Source organism: Triplophysa dalaica, chromosome 19 (genome assembly GCF_015846415.1).
Source record: "Triplophysa dalaica isolate WHDGS20190420 chromosome 19, ASM1584641v1, whole genome shotgun sequence".
Classification (NCBI taxonomy): Eukaryota; Metazoa; Chordata; class Actinopteri; order Cypriniformes; family Nemacheilidae; genus Triplophysa; species Triplophysa dalaica.
In genome coordinates, this window is record NC_079560.1 from 631,146 (window position 1) to 644,465 (window position 13,320).

The 13,320-nt window shown below is 43.8% G+C and overlaps 1 protein-coding gene across 2 annotated transcripts in view; it reads right to left on the minus strand.

Annotated features, from left to right (window-relative positions):
* Window positions 1-13,320, minus strand: part of LOC130408041 (cingulin-like protein 1) — a 34,178-nt gene that overhangs the window by 1,529 nt on the left and 19,329 nt on the right. Inside the window, exons 3-17 of one of the 2 annotated variants that reach the window (XM_056731446.1) lie at window positions 10,979-11,142; window positions 6,525-6,965; window positions 5,895-6,116; window positions 5,587-5,682; window positions 4,510-4,647; window positions 4,338-4,430; window positions 4,049-4,255; window positions 3,860-3,964; window positions 3,588-3,740; window positions 2,780-2,947; window positions 2,444-2,617; window positions 2,265-2,354; window positions 1,130-1,213; window positions 480-598; window positions 287-395 (exon numbers count right to left, since the gene is read on the minus strand). In XM_056731446.1, the coding sequence (XP_056587424.1) occupies window positions 287-395; window positions 480-598; window positions 1,130-1,213; window positions 2,265-2,354; window positions 2,444-2,617; window positions 2,780-2,947; window positions 3,588-3,740; window positions 3,860-3,964; window positions 4,049-4,255; window positions 4,338-4,430; window positions 4,510-4,647; window positions 5,587-5,682; window positions 5,895-6,116; window positions 6,525-6,965; window positions 10,979-11,080 (2,301 nt within the window). In that variant the 5' untranslated portion in view covers window positions 11,081-11,142. The remainder of the gene's footprint in view (window positions 1-286; window positions 396-479; window positions 599-1,129; window positions 1,214-2,264; window positions 2,355-2,443; window positions 2,618-2,779; window positions 2,948-3,587; window positions 3,741-3,859; window positions 3,965-4,048; window positions 4,256-4,337; window positions 4,431-4,509; window positions 4,648-5,586; window positions 5,683-5,894; window positions 6,117-6,524; window positions 6,966-10,978; window positions 11,143-13,320) is intronic. The other variant, XM_056731447.1, reaches the window with a different exon arrangement.

The following is a 13,320-nucleotide window of genomic DNA, read 5'->3' on the forward strand; positions in this document are numbered from 1 at the left end:
AGTGAGAGAGTGAGTGAGAGAGTGAGTGAGTGAGTGAGTGAGGGAGCGAGTTAGTGAGTGAGAGAGCGAGCGAGAGAGCGAGTGAGCGAGTGAGTGAGTGAGTGAGGGAGGGAGTGAGTGAGTGAGTGAGTGAGTGAGAGAGCGAGTGAGCGAGAGAGTGAGAGAGTGAGGGAGTGAGTGAGTGAGCGAGTGAGCGAGTGAGTGAGTGAGTGAGGGAGTGAGTGAGTGAGTGAGTGAGTGAGTGAGAGAGTGAGTGAGTGAGCGAGCGAGTGAGGGAGGGTCGTACCAGGTCTTTCTGCTCTGTAGAGATCTTGTGATCTTCCTCCATCTGATCCGACAGCTCTTGAATCTTTCTCTCCAGTTTACTGATGGTGTTTGTCAAAACCACTTTACTCCTGAGGAGAAACAACACTCGTGAGCAAAACCATCACAAAAACACATCAGGTGTGTGTGTGTGTGTGTTTGTGTGTGTTTGTCACCTCTCTTCAGTCCGGAGAATGTTCTCCAGTTCTCTAGCTTTAATCTCAGCTCGATTGATTGAATCCACTTCAACTCTGTTATTCTGAAGTTCCTCCATCTGCATGCGCACATCACGTAACTAAAACAACAACACAACATCATCAGGATAACAACAAATTCTCCTGGAACGACATCACACATGACAACACAAACACACACACTGATGCACATTCACAGACACAAGTAAAAACAGACACAAACACACAAACGCAGATGCACATACACACAATACAGATGCAAGCAAACACTCATTTACACAATCAAAAACACACACAGATACAAACACGGATAGCAACACACACAACAAGACACACACAGAAGCGCACACACCCCTGACGCACACGCAGACATGCAAACACACACCACGTGCGCAGACACAAACACACACAACATCACACACACATATGCGCACATACCCACAGACGTACATGCAGACGTGCACACACACGCAGACACATACACACACACACAGAAGCGCACACACCTGCAGTAGCAGATGCAGACATGCAAACACATAAAGATTGTGCGCACACACACGCAGACATCCACACAGTCACAAACACACACAACAACGCGCACACACACCCGCAGACGTGCACACACACATTACCTGTCTCTCCAGGATAACCTTCTCACACTCCAGCTGCTCGTTCATATCTTTCTCCTGAATGAGTTTCATCTGCAGTTGTTCCGTCTGAAACACACACACACACACACGTGTGATTATGATGCTCTTGGATCACATGTACACACACACACGTGTGATTATGATGCTCTTGGATCACATGTACACACACACACGTGTGATTATGATGCTCTTGGATCACATGTACACACACACACGTGTGATTATGATGCTCTTGGATCACATGTACACACACACACACACACACACACACGTGTGATTATGATGCTCTTGGATCACATGTACACACACACGTGTGATTATGATGCTCTTGGATCACATGTATACACACACACGTGTGATTATGATGCTCTTGGATCACATGTATACACACACACGTGTGATTATGATGCTCTTGGATCACATGTACACACACACTCGTGTGATTGTGATGCTCTTGGATCACCTTGGATCACATGTACACACACACACATGTGATTATGATGCTCTTGGATCACATGTACACACACACACACACACGTGTGATTATGATGCTCTTGGATCACATGTACACACACACACGTGTGATTATGATGCTCTTGGATCACATGTACACACACACACGTGTGATTATGATGCTCTTGGATCACATGTACACACACACACGTGTGATTATGATGCTCTTGGATCACATGTACACACACACACGTGTGATTATGATGCTCTTGGATCACATGTATACACACACACGTGTGATTATGATGCTCTTGGATCACATGTATACACACACACGTGTGATTATGATGCTCTTGGATCACATGTACACACACACACGTGTGATTATGATGCTCTTGGATCACATGTACACACACACACGTGTGATTATGATGCTCTTGGATCACATGTACACACACACACGTGTGATTATGATGCTCTTGGATCACATGTACACACACACACGTGTGATTATGATGCTCTTGGATCACATGTACACACACACACGTGTGATTATGATGCTCTTGGATCACATGTACACACACACACGTGTGATTATGATGCTCTTGGATCACATGTATACACATCATATGGATGTGTTTGAGTTGTTGTGATGTTTATTGACCTGATCCAGAGCTCTCTTGTGTTTGGATGCCCATCTCTGCTCGTTCTCCTGCTGTTCTTCTAGATCACCCTCCAGATCAATGATGCTCTCCTGATAACACACACACACACACCGGTCAGAATACACACATTTACACACAGTACACAATCTATGATCTTAGTGTGTGTGTGTGTGTGTACCTGTGCTAGTTTGAGTTGTTTGGAGAGCTCATCTTTGGACTGAGTCAGCGTCTGCAGCTCCATGCGCAGCTCTTCCACCGTTCTCTCGGCCTGTTTGCATTGCAGCTGCGCACGCTCACGCAGTTGAATTTCATCCTCCAGCGTCTGCTGCTTATCGCTCAACTTATACGTCACCTGCACACAAACACACACACAGTGTTCACATGAAGTTAATGACTGTAGAGATGTAGAGAAAATGACTTCTTGAATGTCTTAAATGACTTCGACATGTTTTGTAAGAGGATACATGTGAAAGGTGATGAGTTGTGTAGTGTTTTGTGTAGTGTTGTTTCTGACCTCTCCCTGCAGTCTGCTGACGATCTGAGTGAGACGCATGAGTTCTTGATCTTTCTCCAGGATGCTCTCCTCCAGCTCCTCCACTCTCAGCTGCGCATCCGCTCGCAGTTTCACATGCAGACTCAGTTCTGATCGGGCCTGATTACTCTCCTGAAGAGCGTCTGCCAGCTGACACACAACATAACACAACATTACAAACACTCTGTTTGTGTACCTCAGTCCCCAGTGTGTGTTTGTGCGTGTCTGTGTGTTTACCTATAAGTCCTGTGTGTATCTCAGTCTCCAGTGTGTGTGTGTGTATGCGTGTGTGTGTTTGTGTACCTCAGTCTCCAGGGTGTGTTTGTGCGTGTCTGTGTGTTTACCTATAAGTCCTGTGTGTATCTCAGTCTCCAGTGTGTGTGTGTGTATGCGTGTGTTTGTGTTTGTGTACCTCAGTCTCCAGGGTGTATGTGTGTGTGTGTGTGTTTGTGTACCTCAGTCTCCAGGGTGTGTGTGTGTGTGTGTGTGTTTGTTTGTGTACCTCAGTCTCCAGGGTGTATGTGTGTGTGTGTGTGTGTGTTTGTGTACCTCAGTCTCGAGGGTGTGTGTGTGTGTGTGTTTGTGTACCTCAGTCTCGAGGGTGTATGTGTGTGTGTGTGTTTGTGTACCTCAGTCTCCAGGGTGTGTGTGTGTGTGTGTGTGTGTGTGTGTGTGTGTGTGTTTGTGTACCTCAGTCTCCAGGATGTGTGTGTGTGTGTGTTTGTTTGTGTACCTCAGTCTCCAGGGTGTGTGTGTGTGAGTTTGTGTGTGTTTGTGTGTGTTTGTGTACCTCAGTCTCCAGGGTGGACACACTGCTGCTGAACTCTAAAACTTTCTTGGCTTTGTTTTCTTTCTCCAGTTCGAGCTCCTCCAGGTTACGTTCAGCCAACCAGAGTTTCTCTGAGAGAAGCTGAGAATGATCTGTTTGTTTCTTCAGAGCTTCCTGCATCACACACACACAACATCAGAAAAACAACACACAAACACAAATCAAATGTACAAACAGTAATTCATAATGATGAAACCGGACAGTCTCTTTCACACACACACACACACACACACCTCTGTGTCGTCGATCCGGTTCTTGAGAGACTGTTGAAGGAAGTTGAAGGCGTATTCCTGTGTGTTGGCCTCCAGCATCACCTCACGCGCCTCCTTCAGCTCAATCTAAGAACACACACACAGGTTTGTGTCATGAAGATGACGGGTGGATGTGTATCTCTGTCGATGGAGTGTGTGTTTGTGTCTCACCTCCATCTGTTTGAAACGCTCGATCGTGACGTTATTGTTGCTCTCCAGCTCCACGATTCTCTCTCTCATGCGGTTCAGCTCTCCCTGCATCTGAGTGTTTGTTCGCAGCAGATCTTCGTTGTTCACCAGCAGTCCTCTCATCTCGAAGCGGATCTGATTCCTCTCTTTCTCCATCACCACGCTCTCCGCTTCCAGAAACTGGTTCCTCTGTTGGCGAGCGTACATCATGAGACCCACGTACACAAGGTTTGGACATCAAACGCACAGACGTAAGGAGTGAGATACTGACCCTCTGACAGTCCTCCAGCTGCCTGGTGAGCTCCTGGATGAAGTCACGCTTGTTCGGCTGACTGTTTCGAGCGATGAATTGACCCGGAGGCGGCTGCAGGACGGCACACGTGACATTAAATACACGTCATGTGGTAGCAGACAAAACTCTGGCACACGAGCATCCAACCCACCTGTACATCTCGTCTGCGCGTCAGACTGTCGTAGTTAGAAATGCGCGAGCGATGGGGCATTATAGGACTGTGACCCGGACTCACGCTTCTGAACAGGTTGAGCTCTGAGACGCCAGATGACATCACATCCTGTGTGTGCTACACGGGTCACAAACATTTAGAGCAGAACTATTGCTAATGACACACAAACATCTTGCAGCACAACTATCTTTACATATGTGATCCTGGACCACACAACCAGTCTTACTGGTCAATTTTTCGAAATTGAGATTTCTATTAATGTATGAGTTGTTAGAATATGACAATATCTGGTTGAGATACAACCGTTTAAAACGTTTGAATCTGAGAGTGGAAAAAAAATATTGAGAAAATGGCCTTGTTGTTAATCAGGTGAACTGTGGCAGGACATCCACTCACAATAGGAAGGACATTAACAAAATATCTTCATGAAACATGATCTTTACTTCATATCCTTATGATTTTTGGCATTAAAGTAAAATCAAACTTTTTGACCCATACAATGTATTTTTGTCTTTTACTAAAAGTGTTCTCGTGCTACTAAAAAACGACTTCTTTTTTTCTTGTTTTCCAGTAAAAATGTCTTCAATTCTTGAATCAAGAAGCATTTTCTTGATGAGCACACTGATCCAAGAAAATAAGTCTTGTTTTAGTAAAAAAGAATATGAAATTTCGGCAAATAAAAAAATCTTGAATTGAATGACTAAGAAAAAGGTAAACCTTAATTAAAGATTACTTTTCTTACCCCATTGGCAGATTATTTAATTGTTTTAAGCACAAATTCACTGAAATTTCTTAGTAGAAAGACTTAGTTTTTTTAGGTCATCTTGCTCATCAAGAAAATGCTTTTTGATTCAAGAACAAAAGACTAAGTAAGAAGTCATGTGTTGCAGTCCAAGACTGGTTTATTGAACCAGGGTCACATTTGTTCATTTTAAAGGACTTTGTTGAGTTTAAAATGTCCATGACAACATGCTGCAGACACTTTCCTTCATAACCCTCAGCTGTGCATGAATATAATGAGACACACGCAGTATTTGTGAACGAGAAGACAGTTACCCTGAAGTCAGACATTCTGTTCGGAGGATTGTAGTCCAGTGACATTGTTGCATACGGACTGTTAAATACTCTGGGTGGGCTTTCAAATCCTCCCGTCTGAAAGACCAAAAGAAAGAAGATGCAGTCACAATTCAGTCTACATCTGATAGACTACTAGATTTTCTTACAAAAGTTTTTTTTTTCATCTTGATCTACAATGAAAAAGTAATGTAGGTTTTTGTATCTTGCCAATTCTGACACAGAAGGGACTCGCTTCACCTTAAACCTGGATTTGGCTTAACACACAGTAACATTAGAGACTCACTCACTCTGTCTGACATACTGTCCCAGTCTCGTGATGACAGCGAGTCCATGGAGCCGCGGATGCTGGGATTGATTTTCAGCAGGTTACTAGCACCCTCACCTCCCACCGAACCATTGGCGGCGCTGGTACCATTGGACCCGAGGAACAGCTCATACTTGGGGTTCGGGCGGATTTTGGGGATGGCTGGTTCAACTTCTGACCTCTTATCGCCGTTGTAGTTAGAATGCTGAGTACGAAACAACAAGCGTTTGAGTCGGACGCAACATCAGAAATCAACACCAGCGTCACTCAAACACAAAGACGCACTGGAAGATAAAGTCCTGTAGAGTTCGGACACAACACACACACACACACACACACACACAAACATTTTAAAAGAAAAAAATCAAGAGCGCTCATGCATGGACAAAACGCTCGGGTTTTGCAGTCAAACATCAAGACATTTGTTAGTGCTGAAGGTGATTGATCAAGCGTGCCGGAAATCACATGAGTGTCATTGGCTGATTGGTGCCAACTTCATGCATGGAGCTCTTGACGTGTCATGCGTCACATGGCAGACGTGCAGCTGAGGTGGACATTCGCAGTGAATCAACACGCTGACGGTCAGTATGGTCCAGAACCAGTGTCGACTTACCGGACCAGAAACCACCACAATCGGTCTGTCTGTGTAGTGCTGGGATTTGTCCTGTGACATCTTCTCGTCTTTGGATTTGTCCTCCGTGTCGTCGTCTGGGCTGTTTGTTTTGGAGTAATCCTGATCGTGCATTCTGGATTCTTCTGCGGTCTGGTTTCTCTTTCTGACTTCGCTTTCAAGGTTCTGTTTGTCAGCTCGGCTGGTCTCTCCGCTCTTCGTGCCCTCCTTCTGCTCTTGACCTTTGACCCCCGACCCACTGGGCACGTTCTGCCCTTTGCCGCTGGAACCCGAGAACTTGTAGATGAGGTTTTTCACGCTTCCGGATCGCGTCAGATTGGTCCATTTTCTGTCCTCGTTCTCCATGGCGACGCTCATTCTTGTGCCCGTGTGTGATTTTGAAGTGCCCGTGTTGGGCTCTGAGATATGTTTGTTGTCTGTTCCCTAGAAACACATCACTGGGTTTTAAAACACACTTGGAGTTCTGACTGCATCTTGACCGTTAGCTCTACTTCTGTTGAGAAATAAACTCGTCTGCGTTGTGAAATTATTTCATTTCTAAGCAAGATGGAAAACACCCATCTGATGGACACATTACAACATGACAACACAGCAGCTGTGAACAAATAACAATCCATCCGATCATTCATTCATCACTTTTCATGAGATCAATCGATCATATCAAATCCACCAAAATCACATGTCATTCAGGAACAACGGGCATATTACTCTGAACCTGAAGCTAGTTCTAGTGCAGACACACAGAAGATGTCAATGATTCAACTTCATTCACAGAGTTCAGGAGCCACACATCACGGTCTCCATCATCACATGACATTAGCATCACCTCAGTCAGGGACACAACAACATGTTATTGGCTGTCGCTATCGACTACCATCACCCCAGTGCTGTCAATCATGAGGTGTGGTGTGGGGGTGTCACGCTTTGATGAACACACTGTCTGTCAGATAAAGACAATATCAGGTGTACACACACACACTCATGTATATGGACAATGATTTTAGAACTACAATCTTCAATTGGCCTGTCTTTGTGTGTGCACGTGTGTGTCCGAGTGCTTGTTTGTCCGTGTGTATGTTTGTGTGCGCGAGTGTGTCTGTGTGTATGTATGTGCGTGCTTGTGTCCGTGTTTTTATGTATGTGTGCGGGTGTGTGTCTGTGTGAATGTATGTGTGTGTATGTATGTGTGCAAGTGTGTCAGTGTGTATATACGTATGTGTGTGTCTGTGTGTGCTTGTGTCCGTGTTTATGTATGTGTGCGGGTGTGTGTCCGTGTGTATGTATGTATGTGTGCGAGTATTTCAGAGAGTATGTACATATGTGTGCATGTGTCTGTGTGTGCTTGTGTCCGTTTGTGTGTGTCCATGTTTATGTATGTGTGTGCGAGTGTGTCTGTGTGTATGTACGTATGTGTGTGTGTGTCCATGTTTATGTATGTGTGTCCATGTGTATGTTTGTGTGTGCGAGTGTGTATGTACGTATGTGTGTGTGTGTGTGTCCATGTTTATGTATGTGTGTCCATGTGTATGTTTGTGTGTGCGAGTGTGTCTGTGTGTATGTACGTATGTGTGTGTGTGTCCATGTTTATGTATGTGTGTCCATGTGTATGTATGCGTAAGCGTAATTGTGTATGTGCGTGCGTGCGTATGTATGTATGTGTGAGCGTGTGTGTGTTTGTGCGTATGCGTGTTTGAGTGATTGCGTATGAGTGTGTGTTTGTGTGTGTATGCGTGTGCGAGTATGTTTGTGAGTGTATGTGTGTGTGTATGTTTGTGTGTGCGAGTGTGTCAGTGTGTATGTACGTATGTGTGTGTGTGTCCATGTTTATGTATGTGTGTCCATGTGTATGTTTGTGTGTGCGAGTGTGTATGTACGTATGTGTGTGTATGTACGTATGTGTGTGTCCATGTTTATGTATGTGTGTCCATGTGTATGTTTGTGTGTGCGAGTGTGTCTGTGTGTATGTACGTATGTGTGTGTGTATGTGTCCATGTTTATGTATGTGTGTCCATGTGTATGTATGCGTAAGCGTAATTGTGTATGTGCGTGCGTATGTATGTATGTGTGAGCGTGTGTGTGTTTGTGTGTATGAGTGTGTGTGTGTTTGTGTGTGTATGCGTGTGCGAGTATGTTTGTGTGTGTGTATATGTTTGTGTGTGTGTGTGTGTGTCATGTGGAAAGTCAGTGTGGACAAATGCAATTGCATTATATTATTAACATGTTTCTGTGAGCTCAGAGAGATCATAGATCATGACACACATGATCAAAGCTCAGAGACTCATTGACGTCTCTTTTACAATCCAATCTTAAACAATCTCTGACAGCTGACTATCTGTAAACATGTCACACCATCTGAGACAAACATGTGCTCTCACACATTCACAACACAATCGTGAAATCTCTCAGAATAATAAAGTGTAATTATGTTAATGAGGGTCCGCTGGGGGTTTAAGGTTTAATCCAGGGACTCCTCTCATGGGACGCCACACAGATCTTTGCATAACAGGGCGGGCGGCTCCTCGGGTCACTTACAGCATTTAAAGCTTTCTAAAGGGATAATCGCTTCATCTAGAATTTAACCTGATTAATTATCATCAAATACGATTTCTTTCTGCCGAGCGCCCCGCGAGACCGTCTCTGCGTCTGTGTTTCAGAGCAGTAAATTGAAATAAAGTAACCTGTGACAGACGGCTTGTGATGAATGTGACAGATGTGATTAACGTTATGAGGATGTAACACATTTACTGAAATAAGCTCTCAAAGCTTTTTTTCCAACATCACATCATCGCTGTAGCAACAGCAGGACACACACTGACAATGGTATGTGGGGGCGGGATTAGTATGTAAATGAAGTCAGGACAGGGGGCGTGAGAGCGGATCGGACCCGCACCAGACGGTGGAGAGGTACTATCTGTCCGACATGCCTCTGGTTCCATCGCCACGGGGCGAGAGACATTCCCTCAGGTAGAGAGAGAGAGCATTACCTTACATCTGTCTCACTCACACACCATCAACATCATCACTGAAATACTATATTACAATATAAATACTGTATTACAGTAATGAGAATAATCACAGAGAAGAATGAGAGACAATACAACAAAATAAACAACTGAAATGAGAAGATATATGTACAGAGAATGTGGTGCACCAAGAATATGACCGGTCACAAAACAATGTAAAAAATAAACTTATAATAAATGTGTGTATGTGAACGAGTGCTGCACTGTGTGTGTGTGTCCAGGGGCCTGATAGTAACATATGGTGGTGAATGCAGGATGTGCCCTGACCCAGTTTACTGCAATCCTGTGCCGAGAATCACACTGTGTGTGTGTGTGTGTGTACATCGTAACTATGTATTTCTGTGTGTTTTTGTGTAAATGTGTTTCTATATTTTTATGTGTGTCTGTGAACAGTATATGTGTATGTGTGTGTGTGTGTGCATAATAACTGTATATTTCTGTGTGTGTGTAAATGTATTTCTATTTTTTTATGTGTTTTTGTGTGTATCTGTGTACAGTATGTGTTTGTATGTGTGCGAGTATGTGTGTGTGTACATTGTTACTGTGTATTTCTGTGTGTGTGTAAATGTATTTCTATATTTTTTTATGTGTTTTTGTGTGTATCTGTGCGAGTATGTGTGTGTGTGTACATTGTTACTGTGTATTTCTGTGTGTGTGTAAATGCGTTTCTATATTTTATTGTGTGTCTGTGTACAGTACATGTGTATTTTGTGTGTGTGTACATTGTAAATGTGTATTTCTGTGTGTGTGTGTGTGTTTGTGTATATTTATATTTTTCTGTGCCTGTGTACAGTACATGTGCATTTTCGTATTTGTGTGTCCATTGTAACTATGTATTTGTATCTGTTTGTGTGTATGTATACAGTACATGAGTATCTTTGTATTTTTGTGTGCATGTGTGTGTGTTGTAAGTGATTTGCCAATATTAAAGTGTTATATGAATAGAATCATGTTTGATTAAAGCTGAATGTGGAGGTTTGAAAACAGTAAAACATCAGCGCTGGTCACAGTGATGTTTCTCAAACATCATTTTCATTCAACATCCAAACAAACATGAAGACATCACAACAGAAACACACAATAAGGTAAAGGAGAGGAAACGAGTTCTGACAGAAGAGGAGAGAGTCACAGGACCACCAGGTGAGCGGACAGATGTTCCATAAGTAGCAGATTTCTCTATAACATCATCAACATCTGGACCACGTTAAAGAAATACACATCAAAACACACACACACACACACACTAAGCAAATAGAAAACTGGATAAATATATTGATTAAAATATTTTCTGAAGAGTGTATAAATGAGACAGATGTCTACTTCATGATATTCAAACACACCACAGTAAACAAAAGGATGATGGAACATTTCGTAAGTTAAATCCTCTGAATATGATGATTGTCTTGTCGTTACCATTCTGTTCTCCTGCTCGGTCATTCCTGGCATCCCGTTTGTCAGTCCGTCAGTGGCTCGGTCGGTCTTTGCCGTCTGTGTTTGTATACAAGTGAAACTCATTCACGAGAGAGAGATTTTACCCACAATGCACTTCTGCACCTCACACCTGCTCTTTAACAGCCCTAAAACACAGGGAGAAGGAAAGACACATCTCAATGTTAAATGTTGAAAGATCATTCACATGTTTCACAGCATTATTCATGATGAAGCTCCTTTAAACACATCACTCACAGTCTCACCGTCCACATTAAGAGTGTTTCATGTAAAACATGTATACACTTTACACACATGACATCTGTCCTGATAATCAAAGATGAAGTGTGTAATTGTAACACAAGAGGGCGCTGTGTCTGCACACATGAAGGCTGTCAAGTGTGCACTAAGAAGTGGATGATGAATGTTAACCTGTGATTCATGTCTGTTATTTGTGTATTGTGTTTTATTATATATTGTGTGTATAGTTTATCACTGCACTGATCAATCGGCTTATGTTTGATAATATCAAAGTTTATCCAGATCAACTCTTAAATACAACCTACAGAGACAGAGAGAGAGAGTTAGAGAGAAAGTGAGAGAGAGAGCGAGAGACATAGAGAGAGGGAGAGAGAGAGACAGAGGGAGTGAGAGAGAAGTACAGAGTGAGACATAGAGAGAGAGAGAGAGAGACAGAGGGAGTGAGAGAGAAGTACAGAGTGAGACATAGAGAGAGAGAGAGACAGAGGGAGACATAGAGAGAGAGAGAGACAGAGAGAGTGAGAGAGAGAGACACAGAAGGAGACAGAGAGAGTGAGAGGTAGAGAGAGAGACACAGAGTGAGACAGAGAGAGGGAGAGAGAGAGACAGAGGGAGTGAGAGAGAAGTACAGAGTGAGACATAGAGAGAGAGAGAGAGAGAGACAGAGAGAGTGAGAGAGAGACACACAGAAGGAGACAGAGAGAGTGAGAGGTAGAGAGAGAGACACAGAGTGAGACAGAGAGAGGGAGAGAGAGAGACAGAGGGAGTGAGAGAGAAGTACAGAGTGAGACATAGAGGGAGAGAGAGACAGAGGGAGTGAGAGAGAAGTACAGAGTGAGACATAGAGAGAGAGAGAGACAGAGGGAGACATAGAGAGAGAGAGAGAGAGAGAGAGAGTGAGAGAGGGAGACATAGAGAGAGAGAGAGAGAGAGAGAGAGAGAGTGAGAGAGAGAGACACAGAGGGAGACAGAGAGAGAGAGAGAGAGAGAGAGACACAGAGGGGGACAGAGAGAGTGAGAGGTAGAGAGAGAGACACAGAGTGAGACAGAGAGAGGGAGAGAGAGAGACAGAGGGAGTGAGAGAGAAGTACAGAGTGAGACATAGAGAGAGAGAGAGACAGAGGGAGACATAGAGAGAGAGTGAGAGAGAGAGAGAGAGAGAGAGTGAGAGAGAGAGACACAGAGGGAGACAGAGAGAGAGAGAGAGAGAGAGAGACACAGAGGGGGACAGAGAGAGTGAGAGGTAGAGAGAGAGACACAGAGTGAGACAGAGAGAGGGAGAGAGAGAGACAGAGGGAGTGAGAGAGAAGTACAGAGTGAGACATAGAGAGAGAGAGAGACAGAGGGAGTGAGAGAGAAGTACAGAGTGAGACATAGAGAGAGAGAGAGACAGAGGGAGTGAGAGAGAAGTACAGAGTGAGACATAGAGAGAGAGAGAGACAGAGGGAGACATAGAGAGAGAGAGACAGAGAGAGTGAGAGAGAGAGACACAGAAGGAGACAGAGAGAGAGAGAGAGACACAGAGGGGGACAGAGAGAGTGAGAGAGAGACACAGAGTGAGACATAAGAGAGAGAGAGACACAGAGTGAGACATAAGAGAGAGAGAGAGAGACAAAGAGTGAGACATATATATAGAGAGAGAGAGACACATAGTGAGACATAAGAGAGAGAGAGACACAGAGTGAGACATATATATATAGAGAGAGAGACACAGAGTGAGACATAAGAGAGAGAGAGAGACACAGAGTGAGACATAAGAGAGAGAGAGACACAGAGTGAGACATAAGAGAGAGAGAGACACAGAGTGAGACATAAGAGAGAGAGACACAGAGTGAGACATATGTATAGAGAGAGAGAGACACATAGTGAGACATAAGAGAGAGAGAGACACAGAGTGAGACATATATAGAGAGAGAGAGACAAAGAGTGAGACATATATATAGAGAGAGAGAGACACAGAGTGAGACATATATATAGAGAGAGAGAGACACAGAGTGAGACATATATATAGAGAGAGAGAGAGACACAGAGTGAGACATATATATAGAGAGAGAGAGAGACAAAGA